This window comes from Trifolium pratense, linkage group LG1, assembly GCF_020283565.1.
Source record: "Trifolium pratense cultivar HEN17-A07 linkage group LG1, ARS_RC_1.1, whole genome shotgun sequence".
Lineage (NCBI taxonomy): Eukaryota > Viridiplantae > Streptophyta > Magnoliopsida > Fabales > Fabaceae > Trifolium > Trifolium pratense.
Genome location: NC_060059.1, coordinates 1,719,739 through 1,733,889, shown reverse-complemented (window position 1 = coordinate 1,733,889; position 14,151 = coordinate 1,719,739). Strand labels below are relative to the sequence as shown.

Genomic DNA, 14,151 nt, shown 5'->3' with positions numbered 1-14,151 from the left:
AAGCAAACACAATTAATAAATTACTCATTGAAACCATTCTACCGGTAAAATGGTTTCAGAATACAACTATGTGCAACCATTCTACCAGTAAAATGGTTTCAGAAGCAAACATTAGTTTTTAATTACCGTTTTATCTCATTTAATTAACTAAAAATAGTTTCAGGTCTTCAAAAATTTCATAAAATATACCAAAAGTTCAAGAATATTATCTACAATTTTCCTGGTATAATGGTTTCAGTGAGTTGGTTGAGTGGTGCGTGTTAAATTACAACACACAAGTAACGTATTTAGTAGACAAAAAATGAGATTAAGGTAGTGAAAAATTGCGTTTTTTTTCCGGTGTCCAAATCAAACGAACCAAGTCTCTATTTATAGACAAAAAAAAATTATGAATTTTGGTATAAAAATAAAAAAATAAAAAATTAATTTACAACGAAATAATTGAGTTCAAAGTATTAAATGAACAAAAATCACGCCCAACCAACCATTGTGTGACACGTGTCCTACTTTTAAAAAGCAAATTTTTCTCTCTCCAGGTTGTAATCCAGTGTGGCGCAGGCGCTGGAATCTGATGGATCAGGATGATCTGGGCTGTCTGATTGATCAGACAGTCTTGATGAGATCAGGTCTTGGCTGTCTGATAAAAATCAACGGTCTGTAACCATGGTCTATTCTTTCAAAAATTAAAAGAATGGGTATTTTGGTCCAATTGAAAAGGTGCACCTTGCTAACTTAGACCTAACTATATTTTTATATATATATATATATATTTTTCTTTGTAGGTTTAGATTTTGTGTAAAAATTAAGCCTTAATAAAATAAAATAAAATTATAAAAAGGTTATTAAGGAGTAATGTGAAGTAGTACTAGTAGTAGCTAGCTAACGAAGCAGTCTGAGTCTGGTGGTTGGATTTTGATATGACGGCAGGTAAAAAAAAACAAAAGCTAACGAAGCTAAAAAAGAAGTTAATGTTCATACTTTGGGTACCAATTATTGGAGAAAGATTCAAGACTTTCCATATCTTTACTTATATTCAAAACCACAGGGAATATTTGTGAGTGATACAGTTAATTGGTTGGTATATGATCCTTATAGTGGTATATCACATGTCATTGTTTCTCTTGATTTGGAGAAGGAGTCTTATCAAGAACTTGTGCAACCTCTTTATGATAAGTCCTATTACCTACATTATGATTTGGGAGTGTTGAGGGATTGTTTGTGTGTTTCTTCTCATAGTCGCCACTTTTCTGATATTTGGATAATGAAGGAATATGGAAATCATAAGTCTTGGACTAAATTGTTCAGGGTTCCTTACATCGGAGATGATCCTTATTATATGTTTACCAAACCATTATATCTAACTAGCTTAATTCAGTTACCAATACATTGCCTCACATCTAGTTTTATATCTAACTTCTATTCAATTCCATCATTGACTTATCGATGTGGACTTATACTCACCACCTTGGGACTCACTGCTATAAGCATCCCCTTTATATATTATATGCTGAAAACCAAGTTGTTTAGGCTTCAGAACAATCACATTCATTGTACCTACTATCCTTGTGTGTGAACAACCAGCCATATAAATCCATGTTACTCCATTTCAATTGGATCAACTCATGTTCAGTTGAATCAATTTTCCAATTTATCACCATAATAACATAAAGATTGAGCTCATCATAAAAAACATCAATGACGACGAAAAATAGTTGCAATTTGCATTCTGGTATCATCAATTGACATATTAAATAAGAGTAGCAAACATATATTCAAATAGGTGGCAAAATTTTCTCATATTTTATTTTAAAGCATTCTTGGTGTTCAATTAAGAATTTTAAATATACTACAAGCACATGATAATGATACTAACAAGACAGTATTTATAGTTTTATATTCACACTGCCACCATCAGTATGCATACACACAAGCTTTGAAGGCTCTTGTACGATAAAAAGCACACTCGTACGCCCACACTACAGCTTTGAAACTGGTAAACCTGCAATTAGAAATAAAATACATAAAGTCCATTATTAACACTCGAAACAAGTTTTATTTACATCAATATTTGGCCTAAGTGAAAGATGTTATTACTCAGAGCTTTTGCATTAACAATGCTTGGGATTGCAGCTGGAGGTTGAGCATTCTCATTGAGGAATGGTTCCACCCTATTGGCATCAAACCATACTGGGTAACCTTTGATCTTTCCCTGTATTGTTATGTTATAAGGAGACTCATCAGTTTTACAGTACAAGACACTGAAAATTTACATTGATAAAATCATAGGAATGAATCCATTATGGAGAGACATATGGATATACCAGCACATTTAGAGCTGCAAGTGTCGCCATTCCCTCACGAGTCCACTGCAAACACATACATGTACATGAAACAAATGATTACATTTGAAAGTGATTCAAGCTATGAATCAACCATGAAAATCATTTGAAAGTGATACAAAGGACTAATTGCTGATTTATAAGTATTACCTTTGAGGCAGATGCAATATGTGGTACTACAATTGCATTCTTCAACTCTGCAAGCCCGGGTTTCATATAGGGCTCATCCTAATAAAAAAAAATCACACGGAGACTTGAAACGATGGTTGTAAAGGCAAACACAATTATCCGAAATCAGACAAGGTTCAATTACCTCAAACACATCAAGGCCGACACGAAACATGGGATTCTCTCTTAAATGATCTACAAGTGCAACTTCATCAATAACAGGTCCTCTACTGCAGTTTATAAGAATTGCTTCCTGTAATAAGAATATATCATCAGTATCATAGGCAATTTGTGTTAACTATCAATAAAAATGATCTAACCAATGAGAAATTGGAGAAATATGTACACAGTTAGTTAGGATTTGTAACTGACTTGTAGTGTAAGTCTTAGTTTTGATAACTAACTTGTAGAATAAGTTAGTGTATGTTAGCTTCACATTAGCTTACAGTAGATCCTAGATCACAGTATATAAGGATGCTATTGCTGTATTAACATTCATTCAGTTCAATAATAATGAATCCTTCTTTCCAATTTTCCTTTTCTCTTCTATCTTAACATGGTATCAACCGCCTTAAGATCCACCGTAACCGTTTTTCCGCTGCCATAACCGTTTTCTGTTAGCTGTTTCCGATCGTCTTCTCCGACGGAATCATGCCTCCTCGCAATGCTACCGATCCCGTTCTCGATAATTCTTCTCCCTACTTCGTTCATCCTGGTGATGGACCGAGTTCCGTCGTTGTTACGCCACTTCTCACCGGTTCCAACTACCAGTCTTGGGCTCGTTCAATGAAACGTGCGCTCGGAGCTAAAATGAAGCTTGAATTCGTTGATGGTTCACTTCCTCAGCCGGAAGATGACTTTGATCCGGCGTTTCGCGCGTGGCATCGTTGCAATCAACTAGTTTCTTCATGGATCTTGAATTCAATTTCACCTTCAATTGCTCAATCGGTTGTTTTTCTTGAAAACGCCATTGACATTTGGAATGATCTTCGCGAACGCTTCTCTCAAGGTGATCTGATTCGTATTTCTGAATTGCAGCAAGAAATCCATGCTTTGAGGCAAGAAAATCGTTCAGTTATTGATTTCTACTCTGAACTCAGAGTTCTTTGGGAAGAATTGGAGTTGTATCTTCCTTTTCCTACTTGTACTTGTCGCCAACGATGTGCTTGTGAGGCTATGCGTTCCGCACGCCGGAATCACACTCTCCTTCAAACAATTCGTTTCATTACTGGCTTGAATGATCACTTTTCTACTGTGAAGTCACAGATCTTGCTCCTTGATCCTCTTCCTCCAATTAACAAAGTTTTTCATATGGTGATTCAGCATGAACGCCAAGGTAATTTCACTGAGCCTGATGAATCTAAGATTCTTGTCAATGCAGCTAGGTCCAATAAACCTACTTCTGGCTCCAAGCCTCCTCGTAATTGCACTTTCTGTGGTAAGGATAATCATTTTGTTGAAAACTGCTTCAAGAAGAATGGTGTTCCTCCACATATGAAGAAGTATGCTTCTGCTAATGCTGCAACTGAGGGAGCCTCCTCTGAGCCAATTGCAGCTAATCCTCCTTCAATTTCTCAAGAGCAGTATGATAAGCTAATGTCACTACTTCAGCATTCTAACCTTGCCTCCACTTCTGCATCTGCAAGCTCAGTTAAGGTTGGTTCTTCTATGGTCACTGATCATACATCAGTGATTCACAAAGGTATATCTCATTCCCTTCATAATGCATGTGTTCTTGGCACTTGGATCATTGATTCAGGTGCTAGTCACCACATATGTAGTTCTTTGTCTTGGTTTCAATCATATATTGAAATCAATCCTATCAATATTACTCTTCCAAATGGAAATTTTGCTATTGCCAAGCTTTCTGGTACAGTTCAATTTTCACCACAATTTGTCATTACTAATGTTCTATTTGTTCCCAATTTCTCTATTAATTTGATAGCAGTTTCAAAATTGTGCCAATCACCTCATTACATAGTCAATTTTACTAATACACACTGTATCATTCAGGACAAGAAGAATTTGAAGATGATTGGTTCAGCTGATGAACATGATGGATTGTATCATCTGAAGCTTACAGATAAAGTGGCTCATGTGGCATCTATTGATGGTTCTAACCACAAATCTATTCCTAAGTCTGCCCTTTGGCATTTTAGATTAGGACACCCTTCCCACCTTAGACTAGCTAGCTTGCACAATAAGTTTCCCTATGTAACAGCAGATCCAAATGGAATATGTGATGTTTGCCACCTTGCTAAGCACAAGAAACTTCCCTATAATACTAGTTTTAATAAAGCAGCTCATGCTTATGATGTAATTCACTTTGATATTTGGGGTCCTATTTCAATAAAATCTTTTCATCATCATTCTTATTTTCTTACTGCTGTAGATGATTATAGCAGATATACTTGGATTGTTTTAATGAAATCCAAAGCTGAAACAAGGAATCATGTTATAAATTTGATAAAAATGATTCAGACTCAATTTAATCATCAAGTCAAAATAGTAAGGTCAGATAATGGCCCTGAGTTTCTTATAAATGAATTTTATGCTTCTAAAGGAATTTTACACCAAACTAGCTGTGTTGAATCCCCACAGCAGAATGGTAGAGTGGAGAGAAAGCATCAGCACATTTTAAATATTGCTAGAGCTCTATTATACCATTCAAATTTGCCTAAAAATTTTTGGTCATATGCAGTTTTACATGCTACATATATCATAAACAGAATTTCCACTCCTGTTCTTCAAAATAAATCTCCATATGAAATGCTTTATCAATCCTTACCAAATTTGCATGAATTAAAGGTTTTTGGCTCTCTTGCATATGCATCTACTTTAAACATCAACAGATCTAAACTGTCACCAAGAGGCAGAAAATGTGTTTTCTTAGGCTACAAGCAAGGTGTCAAGGGTTCTATTCTCTTTGATCTAGATAGTAAAACCATTTTCATTTCTAGAAATGTCACCCATTTTGATCATATTCTACCATATACTGCCAATAACTCACCCATTCATTGGCATTATCATTCTACTTTTGATTCTACACCTTCAGAAAATCATATACCTGCTGATTCTCCTAATGAATTATCCATAAGGCCATTAACCACACTTCTAACTGACTTCACTACCAATGAAGCCATTCAACCTATTGACATTCCTTCCCCTTCATCACCATCACCTTCACCACCAAATGTTAGACCAGCAAGAGTGAAACATAAGCCAACTCATCTGTCTGACTATGTGTGCAATTCATCAAGTGCTTCACTGCAATCTTCATCTTCAGGTACATTCTATCCTATCTCCTCTTTTCATTCTTTAGATCATTTATCTCCTTCACATAGTGTCTACACTTTGTCTCTCACACAACACACAGAACCACAGACCTATAGTGAGGCTTGTAAATCAGAACACTGGATTCAAGCTATGAATTCTGAGCTAGAGGCCTTGGCTCGTACTGGTACTTGGAAGATTGTTGACTTACCACCCAATATCAGGCCTATTGGGAGTAAGTGGGTGTACAAAATCAAACATAAGTCTGATGGAACTGTTGAAAGATATAAGGCCAGACTTGTAGCTAAAGGTTACAATCAGATAGAGGGACTGGATTTTTTTGATACTTTCTCACCAGTTGCAAAGCTTACCACTGTCAGGATGTTACTTGCCATAGCATCAATTAAGGGATGGATTGTGCATCAACTTGATGTCAACAATGCTTTCCTGCATGGAGACCTGCAAGAGGATGTGTATATGAAAGTCCCAGATGGTGTTCAGTGTGCTAAGCCTAATCAAGTTTGTAAGTTACTCAAAAGCTTATATGGCTTGAAACAGGCTAGTCGCAAATGGTATGAGAAACTCACATCCTTGTTAGTCAAGGAGGGATATACACAGTCCACATCTGACTATTCTCTATTCACAATCAATCAACAAAGTCACTTTACTGCATTGTTAATATATGTTGATGATGTGATTTTGACTGGTACTGATATACAAGAGATAACTAGAATTAAAACTATCTTGGATAACAATTTCAAAATTAAGGATTTAGGTGTTGTGAAATATTTCCTTGGTTTAGAAGTTGCTCACTCCAAAGAAGGGATAAGTATATCTCAGAGAAAGTATTGCCTGGATTTGCTTCATGATTCTGGTTTGCTTGGATCTAAACCTGCCTCCACACCATTAGATCCATCCATTAAACTGCATCAAGATAATGGTAAGCCATTTGAGGACATAAGTTTGTATAGAAGACTTGTTGGTAAACTGTTGTACCTCACCAACACCAGACCAGATATCACATTTGCTACACAACAGCTGAGCCAATTTCTACATAATCCAACTGTTACTCACTACAAAGCAGCATGTAGGGTTATTAGATATCTCAAACATAATCCAGGAAGAGGCCTTCTCTTTCACAGAAATTCAGATTTGCAGATACTTGGATACTCAGATGCAGATTGGGCTGGATGCTTAGATACTAGAAGATCCACCAGTGGTTATTGTTTCTTTCTTGGTTCATCTCTTGTGTCATGGAAGGCAAAGAAACAGTCAACCATCTCCAAGTCTTCATCTGAAGCTGAATATAGAGCTCTTTCATCAGCAACTTGTGAATTGACTTGGCTCCTATACTTGTTGAAAGACTTGCAGATAGAATGTACAAAGCAGCCAGTCTTGTTTTGTGATAATCAAAGTGCATTGCATATAGCTTCAAATCCAGTTTTCCATGAAAGAACTAAGCACATAGAGATAGACTGTCACATTGTTAGGGAAAAGGTGCAGAATGGAATGATGAGACTGCTTCCCATAGCAACACAAGATCAGCTAGCAGATTTCTTGACAAAGGCTCTGCCAGTGCCAAAGTTTAACCATTTCATGTCCAAGCTTGGATTGCTCGATATATATCAAGCATCAGCTTGTGGGAGGATGTTAACTATCAATAAAAATGATCTAACCAATGAGAAATTGGAGAAATATGTACACAGTTAGTTAGGATTTGTAACTGACTTGTAGTGTAAGTCTTAGTTTTGATAACTAACTTGTAGAATAAGTTAGTGTATGTTAGCTTCACATTAGCTTACAGTAGATCCTAGATCACAGTATATAAGGATGCTATTGCTGTATTAACATTCATTCAGTTCAATAATAATGAATCCTTCTTTCCAATTTTCCTTTTCTCTTCTATCTTAACAATTTGCATTACTTGATGCCATGAATGAATAAGTTAAAGAAAAGAATTTGTTCCTTGAACTCTTACCTTCTTCATCTTGGCGAGTCTTTCCTTGTTGACTAGATGATAAGTAGTTTTATCCAAGATAGGATGAAGACTAATCTACAAAAGAATTCATGATAAACCAAATTATTTGGAATAATCGAATGTGATATGTTTATATCTGCAAACTTTCACTATCAGCATCAAATTCTTACTATATCTGCCTCCTGGAGAACCTCATCCATGGATGCTGCCCTTTTCCAAGTCACCGGTGTTTCACCATTTGACTTTAAGAAAGCACCATAAGCTGGAATAAGGAAAAATGATTATTAGTCAATTTGATTTAAAGTCAACAAATCATTTTAAAAAAATAACATAGGGACATGCCTGTGACAAACTTTTCAAGTCGTGTAGCTTGGTAGAGATCGAAGTATATCAGGTTCATCTTGAACCCTTCAACCTGATACAACAGAAAAAAATTGCATCATAGTCAAATTAAAGTCATTAACATCTGCAAACTAAAGAGTGCATTTTCTTGCAAGATTTCAAGTTATAGTGTTTTGGAAGGGTAGCCCAGTAAATTGACCAATGTAGATTATATTTTAACTTGTTCTAGATATCCATCTGATGTGAGAACTTTTGAGGAGGATCGTGACCGTTTCAATTTTATGCCAAGTACTCGGAAACCAAGTAATGTTTAGTGACAACTTTAGCATATAACAAAAAAAATAAAAATCAACGCAATCAAGTAAACGTGAATTGGGACAAATAGACAGTTATTATTTGAAAATTACCATCATTCTTGCATAAGCTGATCCAATACGGCCAGCTCCAATAACTCCAACTGTTTGTCCCTTGAGCAAGTTTCCGACAAATCTGCCAGAGAAACAAAAAGCCAAGCAGTTATTCCAGCATTCTGAAGAGTACGCGCGACACTCACAGTTCAACGTATGAAGACTAACAAAGAAGAACTTGCACAATATTTAACAAAACTCCTAAATAAAAGTAAAACAAGAAAAGGATAATTTTTCATACAGATGAGGTAGCCATCCATCATACAGTCCTGCCCTCATGAATTCATCTGCCTCAACTATCCTTCTAGCAGCGGCCAAAGTCAGTGAAGCTGCCAACTCTGCCGTAGTCTCTGTGAGTACTCCCTACCAAAAACAAGGAATGAAATTAATGTTGTAACAAGCATACATTTTTTTTACTTGAGGTCTTGTAACCTCAAGTAATGACAGTTTTACAATCGTCTCCGAGAGGATTTGACTCCCATTACTTGAGGTTACAAGACCTAACTCTTATTACTAAGCTGATACCTCAACGACCACCGCATGCATTTAAAATGAAAGTGTAACCATAGTTACTGAAAAAATGAGAGATGGAAAAGGGATAGCTTACAGGAGTATTTCCAACGGCAACGCCATACTTGTTAGCAGCATTGACATCAACATTGTTATAACCAACAGCCATATTACTGAAAGCTTTGCCTCCTGCTTTGCTCAAAGCAGAGAACAACTCTTCTCCCCAGTCTTCAGTCAGCTGCAATAGTAAATAAACTTTCAGTAATTTACAATCCCCTTTCCTGGAAGATACTTAAATTACATTACCTCTCATGTTAAAATATACACTCGTCTCCCCCTCTACTTTTGATTCACAATATCATTAACATATACTTTATGAATTCAATTTATATATACCATCGGTGCAAACCGTTTTTACACTATCAATCATAACTATTAGATTGTTAGAAACATTTGACTTTTATCATAATTACTTTTAAAGTCACACGCATGATTTGTTGTGAATTTGTGATGTACGACAAGTGTAAAACTTCTTTTTACACCGATTGTGCACGAAAATTAAACTCATAGTTTAAATCATATTATGTACTATGAAACAATACAAGATAAAATAAAAATATTGAACAAAATTACAAAAACCTATTTAAAATTGAGGTCTATAATCTCAAATCATAAAATTAACCCTCAAAGCAACAAAAAAACCACACTATATAGTCTAACACCATTTCAAATCATTTTCAAAGAAGAAAAAAAAAACTTGAATTTTGATCAGTTCCTAATTTGATGATGAATATAAAAATCTTGTATTTCATTGATTGATTACCTGTCCAATAACTCCATCACACTTATCACCAATCAAAGCAATGATATCTTCAACCGATAGAATTGTTTTCTTCTCAGTACATATCTGAATTTACAAAACATTTAAAAAACACATACAATGCTTAGAAACTATTATTTCAAGAAAGAATGAAGCAAAAAAACAGAGAGAATTGATTACTTCAAGACGACAATCTTGCTGAATGAGAAGATTGATCCAACGAGTTCCAGGCATTGATTTTGTGCTCACAACTCTGTATTTTCCATTTGGATTCCATACTTCAATTGACACTGGTTTCGCCATTCAAGTAGCTTAATTAGTTTAACGAGTGAAGGTGGTGATGATGATGATGATGATGAATTTTGAGTAGACTATAGTAATATATAATAGATTCATGATTCAGTGTGAAGCAGTGTACAGTAGTGATATGTTACACCCTCATGTGTCGGCCAGGTGGCATAGGCTCGGTGGGACCTTAAAGTGTCTCCTCTCTACGTTTGAATTCTCTCGTGTCAATTGGTTTCCGCTAGTGGACGGTGAGATTGATCCCAAGTTAGTCGGTCTTTGAGTCGGATAATTGGTTTCTGCTAGTGGACGGTGAGATTGATCCCAAGTTAGTCGGTCTTTGAGTCGGATAATTGGTTTAAAAAAAATGGTGATATTTTTCTGACCAATGAAATTGATGAATTGGGATGACTTTGACTCTATGATTGCATGATCATGGAATGTTGGTGAGTATAGGATTAGAGCCCTTTGAAGGTTAATGTGAGGCCGTTAGGTGTTGTAGGGAAGAGATGAGTTTGATGTAACGTTTGGGCCTCTCGTTAGGATAACATCCATTTCATCATCTTTCTCCAAACACAATAACATCCTTTCTATTATTTTGTCTTTTATTTCCTAAAATAATTAGTGATATAATATTTTAAGAGTCTCACATCTTTTATATTATAAGCTTGTATACATAAGCAAATTTTAAACCCTAATTTGTTTTTCTCATTTTCCCTCCATTTTATTTCTAACCACTATGGCAAGTATACCAATTGTGATTAAAATTATGTGCAATAATTGATAAGCACCATCAATTTTAAAAGTATATCATATCAAAATTATTGTTGACTATATTATTCATCACAAAATATTTTTATGTCTTTCCTGATCAATGATTTTTTTTCTACTAGATCATAAATTTAGAGAATAATTATCATGTGAGATTTGAAAAGTTATTATCACGTGTGATTTGAAAAGTTATATATATATTCTCATACTATAACACCTTCAACAATATTTAAATCTATTAAAAAAAAAACCATCTTTCACATTTCAATGTCTCATGTAACCTTACTTATATCACTTTTTAAATTATTTATTATGCAGTTTATTAAATTGTAGTTTTTTAAAATTGGAAAAAGAATTTTGTCAAAAAAGATTAATGGAAAAAGAATTGATATTTTTTATAAATACCCTTTATTTTTACGTTAATGTATCCAAACATAAATCAATTCTGTTTAACTCACTTTTAACCAAAATCAAATCTATCAAACTCAATTCTGCTAAATCAATTTTTTTGCAATACAACCAAACACAATCATAGTCATGTCACTAATCACATTCATTATTTTGATTTTAACATTGCAGATTTAATATTAACCGATGATCAATTGATACAATATGCACTAAGAGATATTGAGATGATGTTACGTAGTTGTGGGAAGAGTTTAAAAGATTATCCTCCAATGCCTAGAGCAGACACATCATTAGTTCCTGATATACAAAATAGTTTAATACACGACGAATTGAATTATAACAAACAATCATTAGCTGAGGAACATGTTAGATTGATGTTAACTATGACTTCAAAGCAACATAAAGTATATGACACAATCATGACAAGATTTAACGAAAACAAACATGGTGTGTTTTTTCTTTGTGGTTATGGCGGTACAAGGAAGACATTTATTTGGAGGGTCATGTCAGTCGCATTACGCTCAAAAGGTGAGATAGTTTTAACAGTTGCCTCAAGTGGGATCGCTACATTGCTTATACCTGGCGGTAGAACAACACATTCAAGATTTTGTATTCCTCTAAATGTTGACAAGTTTTCAACATGTATCATAGTTCCTAAAAGCCCTTTGGCGCTATTAATACAAAAAGCAAACCTCATTATATGGGATGAAGCACCAATGATGCACAAACACTGTTTCGAAGCTGTTGATCGAACTTTAAAAGATATTCTCAAGTCTGTTGATAAAAAACAATAAACACATTCCCTTCGGTTGAAAAGTTGTTTTTGGCAGAGATTTTAGACAAATTCTACCAGTAATACCCAAAGGTACAAGGCCAGAAGTTGTTCATGCTACTATTAATTCTTCGGTTCTTAAAAAAATTTTGTGAAGTTTTAACATTAAGTAAAAACATGAGGCTTCTCGGTGGTATTTCAAGTGCAGACGTTGAACAAAGAAAATTATTTTCTGAATGGGTTTTGGGTGTTGGCGATGGGGAAATTGGAGATGAAAACGACGATGATTTAGAACTTGACATTCCATCAGATTTATTGATTCCAAATTCAGGTGATCCTCTTGCTTCTATCGTTGAAAGCACATATCCCAAATTTTTACAAAACATGAACGATATAACGTATTTCCAAAATAGAGCTATACTAGCTCCTAAAAATTCAATAGTCGACACAATAAATGATTATATGTTGGATTTAATTTCTGGTGAAGAAAAAACATACTTGAGTTATGATACTACACTCACACAAAATGTAGACAGTCAAACAGTGGATGATGTTCATACTCCCGATTTTTTTTAACACGATTTCTACGTCGGGACTTCTAAATCACAAGTTGAGACTTAAAGTTGGAGTTCCAGTTATGTTATTAAGGAATTTGAATTAAAAATTAGGATTATGCAATGGAACAATATTTATTATTACGAGATTGGGAAAACGTGCTCTTGAAGGAAAATTTATTTCAAGAAGTAATATTGGTAATCAGGTTTTCATACCTAGATTTTCTCTGACACCATCTGACGTGATAATTCCTTTTAAATTTCAACGGAGACAATTTCCTATAATGATTTCTTTTGCGATGACTATTAATAAGAGTCAGAGGCAATCTTTAAAGCATGTTGGGATATATCTTTCATCGCCAGTGTTTTCACATGGTCAGTTGTATGTTGCAATTTCAAGAGTTACTTCTAGAAAATGATTAAAAATATTGATCATCGATGACGACGGTGAAGATACGACTAAGACTTCGAATGTTGTCTATAAGGAAGTCTTTCGTAATATAACATAATTTTCTTTGTATGAATATTTATCCAAAATTATTATTGAACTATCGTTTAATGTTACTCAACTTTTTTCATATACCTTACATTATTGGAATTATCATATATTATTTAATCATTATATATCTTACAGCTAATTAGACCCGTGCACCGCACGGGTCGATGTTCTAGTCATAGTTTATAAGTAGACATAATCTTTACCTAACAAATCGGTTCTATAAAATTGAATGGGATTAAACTCTCAATTCTATATCGATTATCGGGCCACTAGAGGAATAGAATTAACGAGCATCGCGTGACTTAAAATAAATATTTAGTTGAATATGATTCGTAATGAAAATGTTCTTTTATATTATTTTACATTTATCATTTTAAAATGTGATAATACTAAATAAAATATATATAATATTAAATATTAAAAAAATTTAAAATACTAACGTAAAATATTAAAAAGTTATTTTATATCATTTTACATTTTTCAACTAATTGAACAACTAATTTTCATATACACTTTAATTTACTTATCCACTACCTGATATAAGATATCTATTTTCGACTTATTCATCTAAAATAACATTTGCTAAATTTAGAATTCTTTTTTATTGTTCAACTTGGATTTTTTTATCGTATATCTAATTTTTTGTGTAGGCCTCTTCTTGAAGACTCTGTCATGTGTAGCCGGTATGTCAAATGTTAGTTAGAAGTTTGATATTGGATAAAAAGATAAATGTTGAAAAATATATAAGTAAGATAACTCATATAATCTACGCTCTTAAAATTTTGGATTGTATCAAATTCTCTTTGCAGTACCTCTTGTAACTATTTCTAATCACAATATTATTATACATAGTATATGGAATGCAATAGAGACATCAAACCAAAAACCTTCACATGTCATGCCAGACTGTGGCAGACCAGATCCAAGGAAAGACCCCTAAACAGCTACGCAGGTATGAAGATCTCAAGAATGATATGACTCTCCTAGTGGAAGAAAAGGACTATTACAGGAGTGTTCTGTCCTTT

General features: G+C 34.2%; 1 protein-coding gene across 1 annotated transcript; it reads right to left on the bottom strand.

Moving 5' to 3' along the window:
• Positions 1–1,777: 1,777 nt before the first annotated feature.
• LOC123902611 (glycerate dehydrogenase) lies at positions 1,778–10,699 on the bottom strand. Its single transcript, XM_045952379.1, has 13 exons — positions 10,018–10,699; positions 9,841–9,924; positions 9,115–9,255; positions 8,749–8,870; positions 8,508–8,589; positions 8,101–8,173; positions 7,929–8,020; positions 7,759–7,833; positions 2,653–2,760; positions 2,490–2,567; positions 2,322–2,366; positions 2,095–2,209; positions 1,778–1,999 (listed from the first exon to the last, which is right to left on the bottom strand). The coding sequence occupies exons 1-13, from the start codon at positions 10,138–10,140 to the stop codon at positions 1,977–1,979; spliced, it is 1,161 nt and encodes a 386-aa protein (XP_045808335.1). The 5' UTR covers positions 10,141–10,699; the 3' UTR covers positions 1,778–1,976.
• Between the last annotated feature and the right edge of the window lie 3,452 nt (positions 10,700–14,151).

Coding starts and splice junctions, on each gene's coding strand:
- LOC123902611 (XM_045952379.1), bottom strand. CDS start 10,140: ATGGCGAAACCAGTGTCAATTGAAGTATGGAATCCAAATGGAAAATAC. Junction 9,925..10,017: donor AGCAAGATTGTCGTCTTGAA/GTAATCAATTCT, acceptor TTGTAAATTCAG/ATATGTACTGAGAAGAAAAC. Junction 7,834..7,928: donor TTCTCCAGGAGGCAGATATA/GTAAGAATTTGA, acceptor ATTCTTTTGTAG/ATTAGTCTTCATCCTATCTT.